The sequence below is a fragment of the Crocodylus porosus genome, unplaced genomic scaffold, assembly GCF_001723895.1.
Source record: "Crocodylus porosus isolate Cpor-Errol unplaced genomic scaffold, CroPor_comp1, whole genome shotgun sequence".
Taxonomy (NCBI): domain Eukaryota; kingdom Metazoa; phylum Chordata; order Crocodylia; family Crocodylidae; genus Crocodylus; species Crocodylus porosus.
This window is the reverse complement of record NW_017728925.1, coordinates 15229115-15241778: the sequence shown is the minus strand read 5'-3', so window position 1 is coordinate 15241778 and position 12664 is coordinate 15229115. Positions and strand designations below refer to the sequence as shown.

The 12664-nt window shown below is 46.8% G+C and overlaps 4 protein-coding genes across 7 annotated transcripts in view; 1 reads left to right on the top strand and 3 right to left on the bottom strand.

Annotated features, from left to right (window-relative positions):
• The window catches only part of LOC109314007 (tigger transposable element-derived protein 4-like), an 8625-nt gene extending 8398 nt beyond the window's left edge, over positions 1-227 (bottom strand). For 2 of the 4 annotated variants that reach the window (XR_002102196.1, XR_002102197.1), the window contains exon 1: positions 204-227. The gene's annotated coding sequence lies outside the window, so the exon portion shown is untranslated. The remainder of the gene's footprint in view (positions 1-203) is intronic. The other 2 variants (XM_019540918.1, XM_019540919.1) reach the window with 1 other exon arrangement.
• A 2239-nt stretch (positions 228-2466) lies between these two features.
• Positions 2467-5825, bottom strand: MRPS2 (mitochondrial ribosomal protein S2). Its single transcript, XM_019540917.1, has 4 exons — positions 5735-5825; positions 5020-5142; positions 4332-4461; positions 2467-3543 (listed from the first exon to the last, which is right to left on the bottom strand). Exons 1-4 carry the CDS (start codon positions 5760-5762, stop codon positions 3000-3002), a joined length of 825 nt encoding a protein of 274 aa, XP_019396462.1. The 5' UTR covers positions 5763-5825; the 3' UTR covers positions 2467-2999.
• Positions 5826-6145: 320 nt separating this feature from the next.
• On the top strand, positions 6146-8846 carry CUNH9orf116 (chromosome unknown C9orf116 homolog). Its single transcript, XM_019540916.1, has 3 exons — positions 6146-6756; positions 7300-7378; positions 8583-8846. Exons 1-3 carry the CDS (start codon positions 6611-6613, stop codon positions 8769-8771), a joined length of 414 nt encoding a protein of 137 aa, XP_019396461.1. The 5' UTR covers positions 6146-6610; the 3' UTR covers positions 8772-8846.
• Positions 8847-10508: 1662 nt separating this feature from the next.
• The window catches only part of PPP1R26 (protein phosphatase 1 regulatory subunit 26), a 12263-nt gene continuing 10107 nt past the window's right edge, over positions 10509-12664 (bottom strand). The window contains exon 3 of the mRNA XM_019540915.1: positions 10509-11345. Within this exon, the coding sequence (XP_019396460.1) occupies positions 11325-11345 (21 nt within the window). The 3' untranslated portion in view covers positions 10509-11324. The remainder of the gene's footprint in view (positions 11346-12664) is intronic.

Sequence of the window (12664 nt, the reverse complement as noted above, 5' to 3'; positions counted from 1 at the left end):
CCCCCAGCGCACATATATGTGAGCGCGCGCGCGCGCGCGCACACACACACACACACACACATGCACGCAGGCAGACACCCACACCCCCAGCGCACATATATGTGAGCGCGCGCGCGCGCGCGCGCGCGCACGCACACACACACACACACACACCCCCCATCCCGAGGACTCTCCGATTTGACTCCCGCAAGACGACAACCTACCACCCGCGCCGCGGGGAAAGGCCGGACGCTCGTCCGCCGCCCGCTTATATAGGTAGCCCGACGGACGCCCGCGAGGGACAAAAGCGCTCTGCCCCCCACCTGCCTTTCCCTTCGCGAAGCAGAGCGTCGTGGTGGCGCGAGCGCGCCCCCCGCAGGCGGGGAGGACGAAGTGCAGCAGTGCCACCTGCGCGGGGGGCGGGGGTCCGAGGAAAGCAGGGCTGCCTGGTGTGGGGGGTCCCTAAGCAATTCCTAATCAAGCCAAGTGTCTTCTGACCTGCTCTTGAAAACTTCCAAGGGTGGACATGCTGTGGCGTCTCCTCCTAGCAGAGCTCATCTCCCATCTAAGCTTCTCTTGCTGCAGCTTGAGGCCCTTGCTCCCAACCAGAATAAAAACCCATCTCCATCCTCTCCGGGGTCAGCACAATGCCTGGCTTAAGATCCTCTCAAGGGTGCCATGCCATGCTAGCACCATTCAGTGTGCCAGCCGGGGTCACAAGGAGAGCCCCGAGATTTCAAGCAGGAACCCTCCAGGCTAAAAACCTCCTGCGCAGATGTGCAACATGAAAAAAAAAATGCCCCCTTCTTGTTTTTGTAGTCAAAACATGAGCGAGGCCAAAGAGCTGGCAAGGGGTGCCTAAAGCGGGTGGGAATAGTGCATGGAGGAAGTTGGAAGAGTGGAGAAAGGAGGGGGGGAAGATGGGGGCCACCGTGGTGACCCCCCTGCATTTCAGCAGTGTGAGTCTGGCTCAGAAAACATCTATTTAAAAATGTCCTTTTTAAGAGCACAAAACTGCAGATGCTCCCTCTGCCGGAAGAAGGGTGTTTGTACCCGAAAGCTTGCAAGGAAGAATTCTGCCAACAGTTGTAGTTAGTCTAATAAAAGATATTGGATTTACCCAAAGCAGCACCTTTTTCACTTAAAAATAACACTTGTGCAGTTCTGTCTCTTCTCCATGCTGGTGACTCCATGCTCGCTTCTAGAGTGCAAGATGGATGTTTTCCTTAAAGAATAAATGGATGGGTGGGTTTCTCACCTCTTCCAGCGGCTGGAGCTGGGGGAAAAAAAAAAAAACTCACTCCCCCAAGAAGAACCTGTAAAGGGATGAAGAGGAGAACAAAAGAGGTCTTGAGGTTGGCATCATGGTGGAAAAGGGGAAAATGATGACATTCCTCCCTATGAAGGAGAGAGGGATTTCATATGTGGAAGTTATCAGCATACACCTGCAAAACAGCTCCAGGGGAGGAGACTAGGAAGCAAGTCTGGTATGAAGCATGCAGAGTTGCCAGGCTCAAGAAGAAAACCGACAGGCTTATACCAGCCGCAGTAGTTAATAAGGAGAGCAAACTCCTGTAACGGGAGAGCAAACCCTGCCTTGAAAAGCACTAGGGCCCAGGGACCCTTTGTTTAAGTTGTGCTTTGACACTTCAGAGTCTCATCACTTGCATTAAAGAACCGACATTCTGTGTAGTCAGCTTGGGAATGAGCCTCTTTGTAACAAAGGCTCTGTTCTGAAGTGTGGACTAATGAGAACCATCCCTTGGGAAATCTGGATTAAGCTAAAGCGCTAAAACAATCATAGCAGCACCATTGAGGGAGGACCTTTGTCATTCTTTTGTGCCTGCTTTTTTCCCTAGATACAGCAACAGTTACTCTAAAATAATAAGAGACACTAATAAAAGGAAGCACTGAACCATAACCTCCCCCCCCCAATTTCACTTTAGCCAAAATAATGGCTTTAGTTCCAGTTGTTAAACACCACTCCTGCAATTAGTGCATCAGGGACAGACAAGGGAAAAAGATCCTGTTAGTCACCTTCATGTCTGACTATATATGAATGCTACCTAATAGGTTCATTATTTCCCCTGAAAAGCCAGTCCTTTCTGGGACTTGTGTAGGTCTCTCTGCAATGGGAAACAAAAATAATGAAACATTAAGGGAGAGTATATTAAAGTGGGATTTTTAAACCACAAAACTTGACCTGCAGGTCTCTACAGGTTTGGGTTTTTTTTAAAGTCAGTTACAGCTTCTACACAGGGAAGTGTAGAAGCTGCAACTGACTTAAACCACCCCCCCACCCCCCGCAAACCTCTCCATTTCGCATTACCAGTGATCCCATAAAAACAGAGTTTTTACAAGAATTATTTAAGGAGGAGATCTCTTTGGCATAAACCAGAGTGGGATTACATTCCCCACCTTAAACCCGTAACCTGTCATTCATTTATAGCTTTTTATGGGATTTCTCATGTTTCATTTAAGAAAACACTTGCAAGTTGTGGGGGAAAAAAATAGAATATTTTATTTTGTTCAGCAAGAGGAGAGTTGGGGCAGGGTGGAAACAATACAGTTTTCCCAATTCAGACTACAGTATGTTCAGAAAGAAAGAATCACAGCAAAACATGCTTTATACATTTCTGCTTGAATAAGCAACAGACAGAAGTGAACAAAAGTGGATACACCCTACGTAACAAGCCTGGACCAGTTGTAATCAGTGTGAGTGAGCTTTATTTGTAGGGCAACAAGGGGAGAAGACGATAGCCAAGTATACTCATAGGCAATTTTTCAGAGCAGGGACTGCCCCCTACACTGGATCTCTCTCTAAGGAGCAGGCCAGGGGGTTCTCTCAGGGTACGGTCGACCTCTCATTGAAATTTATGCTAATAATCTCACTGTTCACAACAATTTGTCTTATACGCACTGCTGGCACAGGGAATGAGCAGAGGCAACAACCTGCTGCTTATGAGTGCATGGGTGAGCTCGTGGATTTGCAAGTAGGCCATTAAGCACCCAAGATGGGTCTAACTGCTGCTTGCTTGGTTTTGCAGTTTATACAAAGCCTCCATCTGCTTCCTCTTGTCCTTTCCCCGGATGATGGTCATCTTGAAGAGCTTGCAATAGAGCTCCATAGCTGATGGGCTGTCATCATTCCCTGGGATAGGGTACGTGATAAGGGAAGGGTTGCAGTTCGTATCCACCACCCCCACGGTAGGGATATTCATCTTGGCAGCGTCCCGAATAGCCACGTGGGACTCAAAGACATTGTTTAGAGTGCTGAGGAAGATAAGGAGGTCAGGCAGACGGACGTTGCCTCCATACACGACGTGGCTGTTGGTCAGCAGACCACCCCCCCAGTAGCGGGTGTGGGCGTATTCCCCGCAGTCCTTGGCCATGAGCTCCACCATGTGTCCAAACTGGCGGTTGCGGCAGACAAAGAGAATGATCCCCTTGCGGTAGGCGATGTGGGCTGTGAAGTTGAGTGCCAGCTGGAGGTGGTCCATGGTCTGATCCAAGTCAATAATGTCCTGCTGAAGACGGCAGCCAAAGATATATGGCTCCATAAACCTAGGAGAGAGGGGAGAACATGGGATACCAAGAATCTGGACCTTTACTATCCTTGGACTGATATCTTCAAACATCCTAGCTCCTCTATAGCAGTGGTTCCTAACTTTTTTTATACCGCGGCCCCAAGGGAGCAGGATGAGGCATGTGGAGCCGGCTGGTCTGCCCCACCACGCAGCTTTAACCCTGGAAGCTCAGCTTTAACCCCAGAAGCCGCTTGCTTGAGCTGACAGACGGGGTCTGAGCAGGGGGCTTGTGCTACGACTTGGCAGACAAGCTGCCGCAGCCTGGTACTCAGCCACGGCCTGGTGCTTGAGAGCCTTTGCTCTGTAGAAACCATCCGGCATCTGTCAGTCTTTGCAAGTTGCTTTGAACCCTGTACACTTCCATGGCAGCAAATAGTCTGTAAGGTGCACATCTTCCCTGCCTTATGCTAACTAAATTAGAGATATATGTATAGCACAAGCTTTCATGAGTTGGAGCTCACTTCATCAGAAGCTGTGAAAGGATGTGCACAGAGCAGTTTATAGCTCTGTGCCTGCCTTCTGCTCGACTTCAGACTAATACGGCTACCTATGCCTCCACACAAACAACATAACCATCCTTGTACTTTTTTAACAGCAATTAGTTTAGAGTCTTTCTGCAAGCACCTGAAAGGCCAAATAGTTGTACCCATTTCTCTATAAACCCGATCCAAAACACTGAGAGACCAATGAGGTCTTCCAAGGACTACTGAAGCTGGCATTACCCAGCACTGTCCAAAATCTCCTGGACAAAGTGATAAAACGTACCTGTGACGGCACCCTTTCTTGTGCCCCAAATGCACTCTGGCCTCAAAGAGATCTTTCAGGGAGAAGAGCTCTTTCACATTGAAATAGTCTGGATGCTTGAGGGATTCATTTATCAGCTTCTCATTCATAACTGGAAGAAGAGGAAACAGAGTTTCATCTTTACTCTTATCTTGTAAAACACCAAGGTCACTCATGGTGTGAGAAAAAGGTGGTCATATTATGCTGCCAGGAACAGCAGCATATCAGTGCTTGTATAGGACAATTAGATCCACCCCCACAAACATCCCCTTCCTTTTACCATTCTCCAAAGTATAACTCAAGAAGTATTTGCATGGGGGTCATCATCACATTCATGGGAAAAAGCCCAAGGTGTGAGATACACCACACACACAACCCGGGAGTCCTGACTCCCCATCTCAAACCTCACCCACGGAGTCTCTCTCAGCACACTAAGAGGTAAGTGAGGAGATCATCCCATGCATTCAAAAACACATGCACAAGTATCTGAGAGCAGAAGCAGAAAAGCAGGTCTAAGAAGTGATGCCCATTCACTTAGCTGTGCTTTCCCTTCTAGATCAGAGCAACTCTAGTAGGTATCACAGAGGAATACTTCAATTCGTTCTGTTCCTTTCAGGCTGGATCCGTATCGGGCTCTGGCTTTCTCCAGCAGGTGAGAAGAGAGCCTTACCACTGAGGTCCACCTGCTGCCTCCTTGGCGGGACAGAAGCAGTTCCATGAAGTTGAGTGCTGAGCGGGCCGGCTCTGGGAGAAGCTGTTCCCAGCAAGCTAACGCAGCTGAGCCTTGGTACGACTGCAGAGAGGGGAGGAGGAAATCAAACAAAAGGTTTACAGAGCCAGTACGATCATAAACGCATTGCGGTTTGCAACCCCTCTTACCGCAGGCGGGCAATGCTTTGTAAAAACGCTTCTAGCTCTTGTGAGACGGCTTGCTGCTCACCCCACTTCAAAGGTGAGGGAACCGGTGCAGAGAGTGGGTGTACCTATCTTGCGACGCAGGGCTAGCTCGGGTACCGGGCAGTAATACAGCTACGCAGCCCTGCATGAGGAGGATTACGCAAAGCGGGCCCGGAGAGGACATCTCATCCAGCCCCCCGCCTGAGCCCAGCCCCGACATCCTTCATCTCCGCTAGCTCGGCGTCTAGTCAAAGCCTTGCTCCCTGTTGTCGTAGGGCGCACAGGACACACAGTGCCCATACACCTACAGCTGACACCTGCCCCCATAGCATGAGCGCCCTAGAAACAAGCCCTGGCAGCCCCGCTTTGCCGGGCACCCCAGGAGCCGCAGGGGCTGGGTGCATGGGGAGCCCAGGCTGCAGGCCTAGCCAGCCCCAGGGCACATCGGGCTGCCCCCGGGAGGGGATCGGCCCGCGGGGGTTGCTCACCGGCGCGCAGCAGCCGCGGCCCAGCCATGCCGCAGCCCGGAGGAAGGGGCCGGGCTCCGCGGCGCTGCTTTCCGCTTCCTCCCGCCCGGGCTCGGCGCAGCGCCGCCTGCCGCTGCGGAGGAACCATTGCCGCCGCCCTGTGCACGGCGCTGCACGCCCCCAGCCCCTGGATGCAACAGCGGGAGAAAAACCAGAGGGGCCTGCAGGGTGCAGTGGCACTGCCCCGCTTCCCAGGGGTGCAAATGCCAGCATCTTCCCTGATGCCTTGAGTCGGTGGGCCTCGAGCATCTTGGATCCCAAAATAAGTGCTCTGGGATGCGCCAAAGGCCACGGATGTCGGCGTCGAGAGTACGTGCGGCAGCCGGTTTGGAGGCGAAGCGTCTCGAAGCGAAGAAGGGAGAGAGGACCAGGAGAGGAATCCTTGTGGCCTGCTCATCCCGGGATTCGCGGCTTGAGGCTCGGACACTTCGAGGCCTGTCCGTGAGCGTCCTCAAGTCGAGGGGCTGCTGCTGATGAACGAAGGGCCCCGCTGCCTTCTTCCAGGCATTCGAATAAAAAGGAAACATGGGAACAAAGCAGCACTGGTGGAAGGTGTGGGGGGAAGAACCAACTGGGCAGTCGACTCCCGATCCACAGCAGGCGCTTGTAACAGAGATCTCCTACAACTGCTGGACCTAGCCAGCATCCTGCTCAGACCCTAACTCTGGTTTTGTGGAGGGGAAGAGCAGTGTTCCTTTAAGAAGCGTTGCCACTTTTGTTGCCAAGGGACAGCCTGTCTCCCAGCAACAGGTGACAAAAGGACCGGGAGCTGCTGTAGTACCCAGCACTTCCCCGCTTCTTTGTCCAGCCTGATCTGCGTTTAGGCCTCGGCACAACATGTCCCAGGGGCGTCTGCTGGAAGCGGAGCCTGCCTGTAAGAAGGAGATGGAGCAGGGCCCACTGCAGAAAACCAGCGATTATTACCGAGTGCATGACAGTTTGCCAGCCAGGTTCAACCACCCAGGATGGTTTCGGGGCTACAGGTGAGGCAGCCGTTGCAACACAGGCATCAAGCAAGCAGAGACAGTGCCAAAAGGGAGAGGGGTTGGGGGCATGCCCAGAGATCAGCTGCAGACCTCAGCAAACCACACCTGTTTTAAGCCCAGCTCGTGCTGCAGAGCTGTTGCAACCCTTTCCGAGAGCCGGTTCAGCCTTCAAGACAACAGGCCCCAAGTGTGCCTTTGCTCTGTCTTCAAGCCCCAGCTCTGCGGAGTCCAGAATGGTCTTTTTTCTTACAAATATTTCCAGATTCGGGTATGGTTTCTGCCCTGATAGCACCTGTCTCTTCCCCGAGCTCCTGTCAGTTTAACACAAGGCACATTCCTGATGGTGACAGGCCTGACTGCTGTGCAGGCTTTCTAACCACATACACATCCCTAATCTCATCCAAAACCACTTTTTCCCCCTTGCTCGACTGTCTCCATGTCCATCTTTTGCTGTAAGGGCTCTCCACGCTGTTTAGCCCTGTAGAGAATGCAGTTTGCATGAAGAAACCGGACTGAGTAAACTTACATTTTGTTCTTTAGGACAAAGGAGCCCAATCCACTGTACAGAACCACCAACCAGACGTATGGAAGCAGAGCACCTACCGTACATGAAATGCCAGTAAGTGTGTGCAGAAAGCTAACACGAACATCGCCCTCCTAACAGGAACCTCTATCTTAAAATGCCTGTATTCTTCTCCAGGCACAGAGTGTTTACCAACTCTCCTGTGCCCACATATCTCCTGCAAGTGGCATAAGCAATTAGGGTAGGAGGAAGGCATGTCTATGTGGATGTCCATTCAGGCAGCTAGAAAATAAGGCTGGAAAAGTCACAAAAAGAAACAGAACAGAGGGAAACCTAATAGCCGCAATTTATCACTGTGTCTTGTGTTAAACTGGCGTAATATCCAACAGCAGCTCAATCTTAGGTCTGCTCTGTAAACCCCAGTAGACTATGTTTTCAATTGCATTTCAGATTTGCGTCCTGCCGTCACCCCAGCCACTTACAAAGGAAGGGAGACAATAATGACTAGTGCCAAATGTTGCAGACGGTGGAGTTTTTGGTGTAGGAGCATAAGCATTGAAAATCGCTTAAGTCACTCGGGGGCTCTGGCAAAACTGCACCCAGAAACCTCAGTATCTCCAAGCAGCAGGCTTTGTAGTGCATGAGGATTACAAAGAAAAGATAAGTTATTCACTCAAAAGCGAGTGGACACAGTGATCTAGTACTTCTGAAGCACACTAGGGTAGAGGTACTACTTTTCATAGGACATCATATCCTTGCCCTTAAGCGTGTTACTCCAAATGGAGAGAGATACTTGCAGGCAACAGAGAATAAAAAGCCTCTTTCTACTCTTAAATGTCTTTAATCAATACCAGCTCAGTCACATGCACATAATTACGCATGGATAGCAATGCCAGTTCAGGGACAAAGGTCTCCAGGCCTTTGCTGTGGGCTTCTGTAGGGCTTTGGTTCCTGAGCTGTAAAAACCAAGAGTCCTAGCTACTATAGAGCACCATTCACATGTGCATATAACACAGGGGTGGCAACCAGCACGTGGCACAGGTAGCCTCTGTGTGGCATCCACATCAGGGAAGGAACAGGCAACATGGTGGCAGACAGGATGTGGAGCAGAAAGCAGAGCAGCAGATGGAGCAGGGAGCACAGGGCAGGGAGCTGAAAAAGCAGCATATTGGGCCCGGGAAAGGGATTTGGAGTGGCATTTGGGAAGGGTGTGGGGCTTAATTTGTGGCATGCATGCCAAAAAGGTTACTTCCCACAGATCTAACATCTCATTTTGCCTTTCCCCTCCCTTCCATCACAGACCTCCTTTTATGTCTGCTCACATGAATTTTCAAAAAAACTGGGACAGTGCGGCATGTACAGGAGTAATGGTCTCAACACCGCCATGGAGAAAAGTGATGTCACGGGGCCAGATAACTTCATCACCTTTTACGACAGACTCAACTTTCACCCCAGTTACAACAGCAGTGGGCCATCCTACTGTCAGTAGGTTTTCAACCAGCATGACTGCAGTCTGAAACCTCTCCTTCAGTTCAGTGTCAACTGCCTGGTTAAAAACAAGCAAGCAATAGCATTGCTATGTCCTTAGGATAACTGCTTAGCAATATACCACTGCTTTCACCTGCCATACAAAGCTCATCAGTATGAATACAGGCTTCTTTTACATGTCATTAAAGTCTCATTAAGTTGCAATGGGAATCTTTTATTACAATATCCAGCTTCAGGTGACCTTGTTGCCAGTGAGCCTAGACTCAATGATAGCACAGAAGAGTGGAAATGAATGGCTGTGAACATAGAATAAAACAGGTAAATGAGCTGATGTCAAACCTGCAGTGAGACTAGTAAGTGTAACATATTGCTTCTGAGCTGGTGCATGAATAAAAAATAATTTAAAAAAATCTAGAAGAGTGGCCTTTTCCCCTTACAATGCCTTTGAATATAGATGAATGCAATGTTACTTAAGCAGATGGAGAGCAAGACCTCCCAGCACAGCACCAACGGCTGGCAAGCATACTTTCCCTAGCCTTGTTATCCTGTCACATACTTCAGAAATGACCCTCACGTGCTATTTATGGGAGGAATCAGAGCAACTCTTCAGCATGTTGAGACCGGGTCTCTAAGATGGCCGTCTGAGGGGCAGTTAGTGCCAGCTGTGATGGTGGCGTCTGTGACAGGAACACCTGCCTAACGCAAGAAACCGTTGTTTAAATAGAACCAAAATCTGAGCTGATCTGCTCTGAAAAAAGACAAATGCACTGCAAAGCTGTAAAATGACTCATGCCGTAGAAAAAGCAGTGCTAGATTAACAGCAGCACTTCAGAGCAGTAACCTTGTCAGTTTTCTGACACTAATTTGGGATTCTGTTGTGGGTTTTTTTTTTTAATGAGACTCTTCTTGATAATGGGGGCTTCTTATTAGAGTTTGACAGAGCGACTACAAAATTAAGAGGCTTAAGGTGCAGCAGGGTTCATAAAGCTGAGGAAAGGGGTTTCACAGGTTTTTGTAAATTTTGGGGGGATAAAATCCTCTCTTTAAAACATTAAGAACAGTTTCCATAGCTTCTGATTGGAATATACATTAATATGTTTCAACATGAAACCGGGGTAAAATGATTGTCTAGGTTACAGAATGAACTTTCTTAAGTAGAAGACTAGTACTGTAATTTATAAAGACTTAATGTGCCTAAATGATATTTAAATTGTGCAAATGGAAATAACTGACACTTCCAGTTAATTTATAGGCAGTATAAAAGTCACATATAATTATCTGTTGTTCAGTTAACATAGATCATAACAAAACACATATCCGTATGGTTAATAGCTTTTTTCCTCACTCATAAAGGTTTCATTTAAAACTCTTGGTTTATGTACTACATGGCACTAAGAGATCCGAGGAATGGCACTTTGTGCTGGACAACTTGTCTAAAAATCTCTCCCGACTACAGTTGGCCCAATAAAAGCGCTCTCTCACAAAAATCCTTGTCTCTTACTAAAGGATGAAGGATTTTTTTAAATCCTTGTCTCTATGTTGTTTAGAACACAACCAGAAAACCGTGAAATATGTATTATTATAATACATAGCATGTATTATTATAATACATAATAATATTATACATAATATTAACCTTTTATATAATGCTGCTCACTCATTTATTAAAGAATACTTACTTCTCCTTCCTAGGTCTTGAAACCATAATTTCTTAGTTTACTCAAGTAATGGCAATGAATCATAGTGAAACATTTTAAAGGCTTTATTGGAACGAGTAATAAAACCCACTAAACTGCATCACGTATACAAACAGCACTGAACTCAAATAAACAGCATTTTGACCTAGAAAACAGAACTGAAGAACTCTGCCTGCTTGTGGATGAGCAACTAGTTTCAGGTGGGTGTCAAGTGCACTGGGATAAGGCAGCAACACTGAAGACTTATGCTGACATGCCAGATGCTAGCTGGAAAGAGAATTTAACTTAGTGGGGAAGATGTGTTCAGAAACTTGGACCACTCATATTTTTTATGATTTCTTAAATATTTCCCCCTCAACTAGGATTGATTTGGTATCGTCTTATAAAAGTGAAACAATGAAATGTGACAAAAGGGTTTTTAAAAAGCACAAGCAAGGGAAGGTTTTTCTGTTAGCTATTAACAAAATCAGTAAGGACAATCCTCAAGTCCTAAACTGGGTAACTCTAATAAGAGCATTAACAGAGAATAAACCAATGTCATGGTGCATGATCTAAAACCCATTGCAGTTAAAGATTTTCATTGACTTCAGTGAGTTTGGGATCAGGTCCACCGTATATACCATGACATTTGGTTATCTTGTTTACACAAATACTGAGCTATAGTTTACCTCCATTGCTAACCTGTCAATAGCATTTAACTAACAGGAAAGGGCAGAAACTGGTCCCAATCATGGGTTTTCAATACCTAGCTATGGTGTGGCTTCCAAAGAGAAATCAGTACAATTATGAAAAGCAACCCTCTGCTGTTTCATTCCCTGCTTTTCTTTCAGGCTTTCAGGGTACCGCCTTTTCTTCACTCACCATTTCCACATCTTTTCCTGCAATACAAATTAACACACAATGCAAAACAAATGAGACAGAGTTGTGGCTGTTTAAGATACGCTTACTGTCCTGTCCATAGAAAGGACTGTTTCTTTAAAATAAATGAATAACTCCACTCTCAACACCTAGCATTTCCCTGCCAGGATATCAGTTATATTTTTTCCCATATTATTTCAAATCTCACCTAAAAACATCTTTTTTGCATAAATCGCCCCCCCCCCTTTCATTTCTGAACCTCACAGCCAGGTATTATCTTTCTTTCATTATTTAACCCCAGTACAAACTGTATCCTCAGATGTGCCAGTTGGTATTTAAGATGATATACAGAACAGTCACATTTAAATTAACTGGATTTGCCTACTGTTGTTTATAAGTCACGATAGGATAAATTACACCCCCCCAGGAAAAATCTTACAGATGAAATAGCATAGCTTGTTAAACAGCTAACGGCCAGCCCTCCTTTGGGTCAAAGTCCTTATTTTTCAGAATCAATGATCAGTGGATTTGAATATTATCATGTTAACTCATAAGATTACCATATATTGTGTAACGGGCCTTGAGTAATTGGCTTGAAAGCAGGCAAGATAAATATTCTATGCCTAGAGGCTAACAGCTAGTTTGCAAGCTACAGCTGGTGTGATGCTGCACTCCAAAGCATATGTTATTTTGTTATTTACCTAGCTTTCCAGCTGAGTTTGTGAGAAAACAAAGTCAGGCTTTTCCATCCCAGACATACAACACAGTTTTCCTCTGAGGCATTCAGACAGCAAAAAAGATAGATTAAATATGTAACACTGATTTAAATAAAAAGGAAGAAAGCTGTCCTCTGCTAGAGAAAGGCAGGCCATCAGAATTGTGCTCTTTGCATAGTTACGCTACATTTTACCACAGTACTGTTGCTGATTTGTGTACTTCTATGGAAATGTGCATTTTTTTCCTTCTCTTTTCCCTTTTAAGCCCCTGACCCTTTCTTCTGAATTTCTGCGCCTTCTTTGGAGTCTGTTCATCTCATCTTATTTAGTTTAAGAAGCAGAACATCTTCCCCTCTGGCAACTTTTTAAAAGTCTGTACATACTATTGAATTTGACTTAGATGAGAAGTACTCATCAGATCACCTAGTCTAAATGTCACTGCATCCAAAATACCTTTAAACTTTCTGATCAAATCCCTATAAAAATGTAAACAGCAAAGCCAACAAGTTGGAGAAGATCACGATACCTGAAATCAAGTGCAAAACACCCAACCTTTACCAACAAAAAAAATATTCATCTCTAGAACAACTTGTTCTGAGCATTTTAAGCCAGCTCTTCATGGC

Excerpts from the sequence above, each read along its gene's own strand:
- MRPS2 (XM_019540917.1), bottom strand. The coding sequence starts at position 5,762 with ATGGCTGGGCCGCGGCTGCTGCGCGCCG. Across the intron at positions 5,143-5,734 it reads GCCGCGGCTGCTGCGCGCCG|TCGTACCAAGGCTCAGCTGC; the intron begins GTGAGCAACCCC and ends CCCTCTCTGCAG. Across the intron at positions 4,462-5,019 it reads GCAGCAGGTGGACCTCAGTG|TTATGAATGAGAAGCTGATA; the intron begins GTAAGGCTCTCT and ends CTCTTCTTCCAG.
- CUNH9orf116 (XM_019540916.1), top strand. The coding sequence starts at position 6,611 with ATGTCCCAGGGGCGTCTGCTGGAAGCGGAGCCTGCCTGTAAGAAGGAG. Across the intron at positions 6,757-7,299 it reads GGATGGTTTCGGGGCTACAG|GACAAAGGAGCCCAATCCAC; the intron begins GTGAGGCAGCCG and ends TTTGTTCTTTAG. Across the intron at positions 7,379-8,582 it reads CTACCGTACATGAAATGCCA|ACCTCCTTTTATGTCTGCTC; the intron begins GTAAGTGTGTGC and ends CTTCCATCACAG.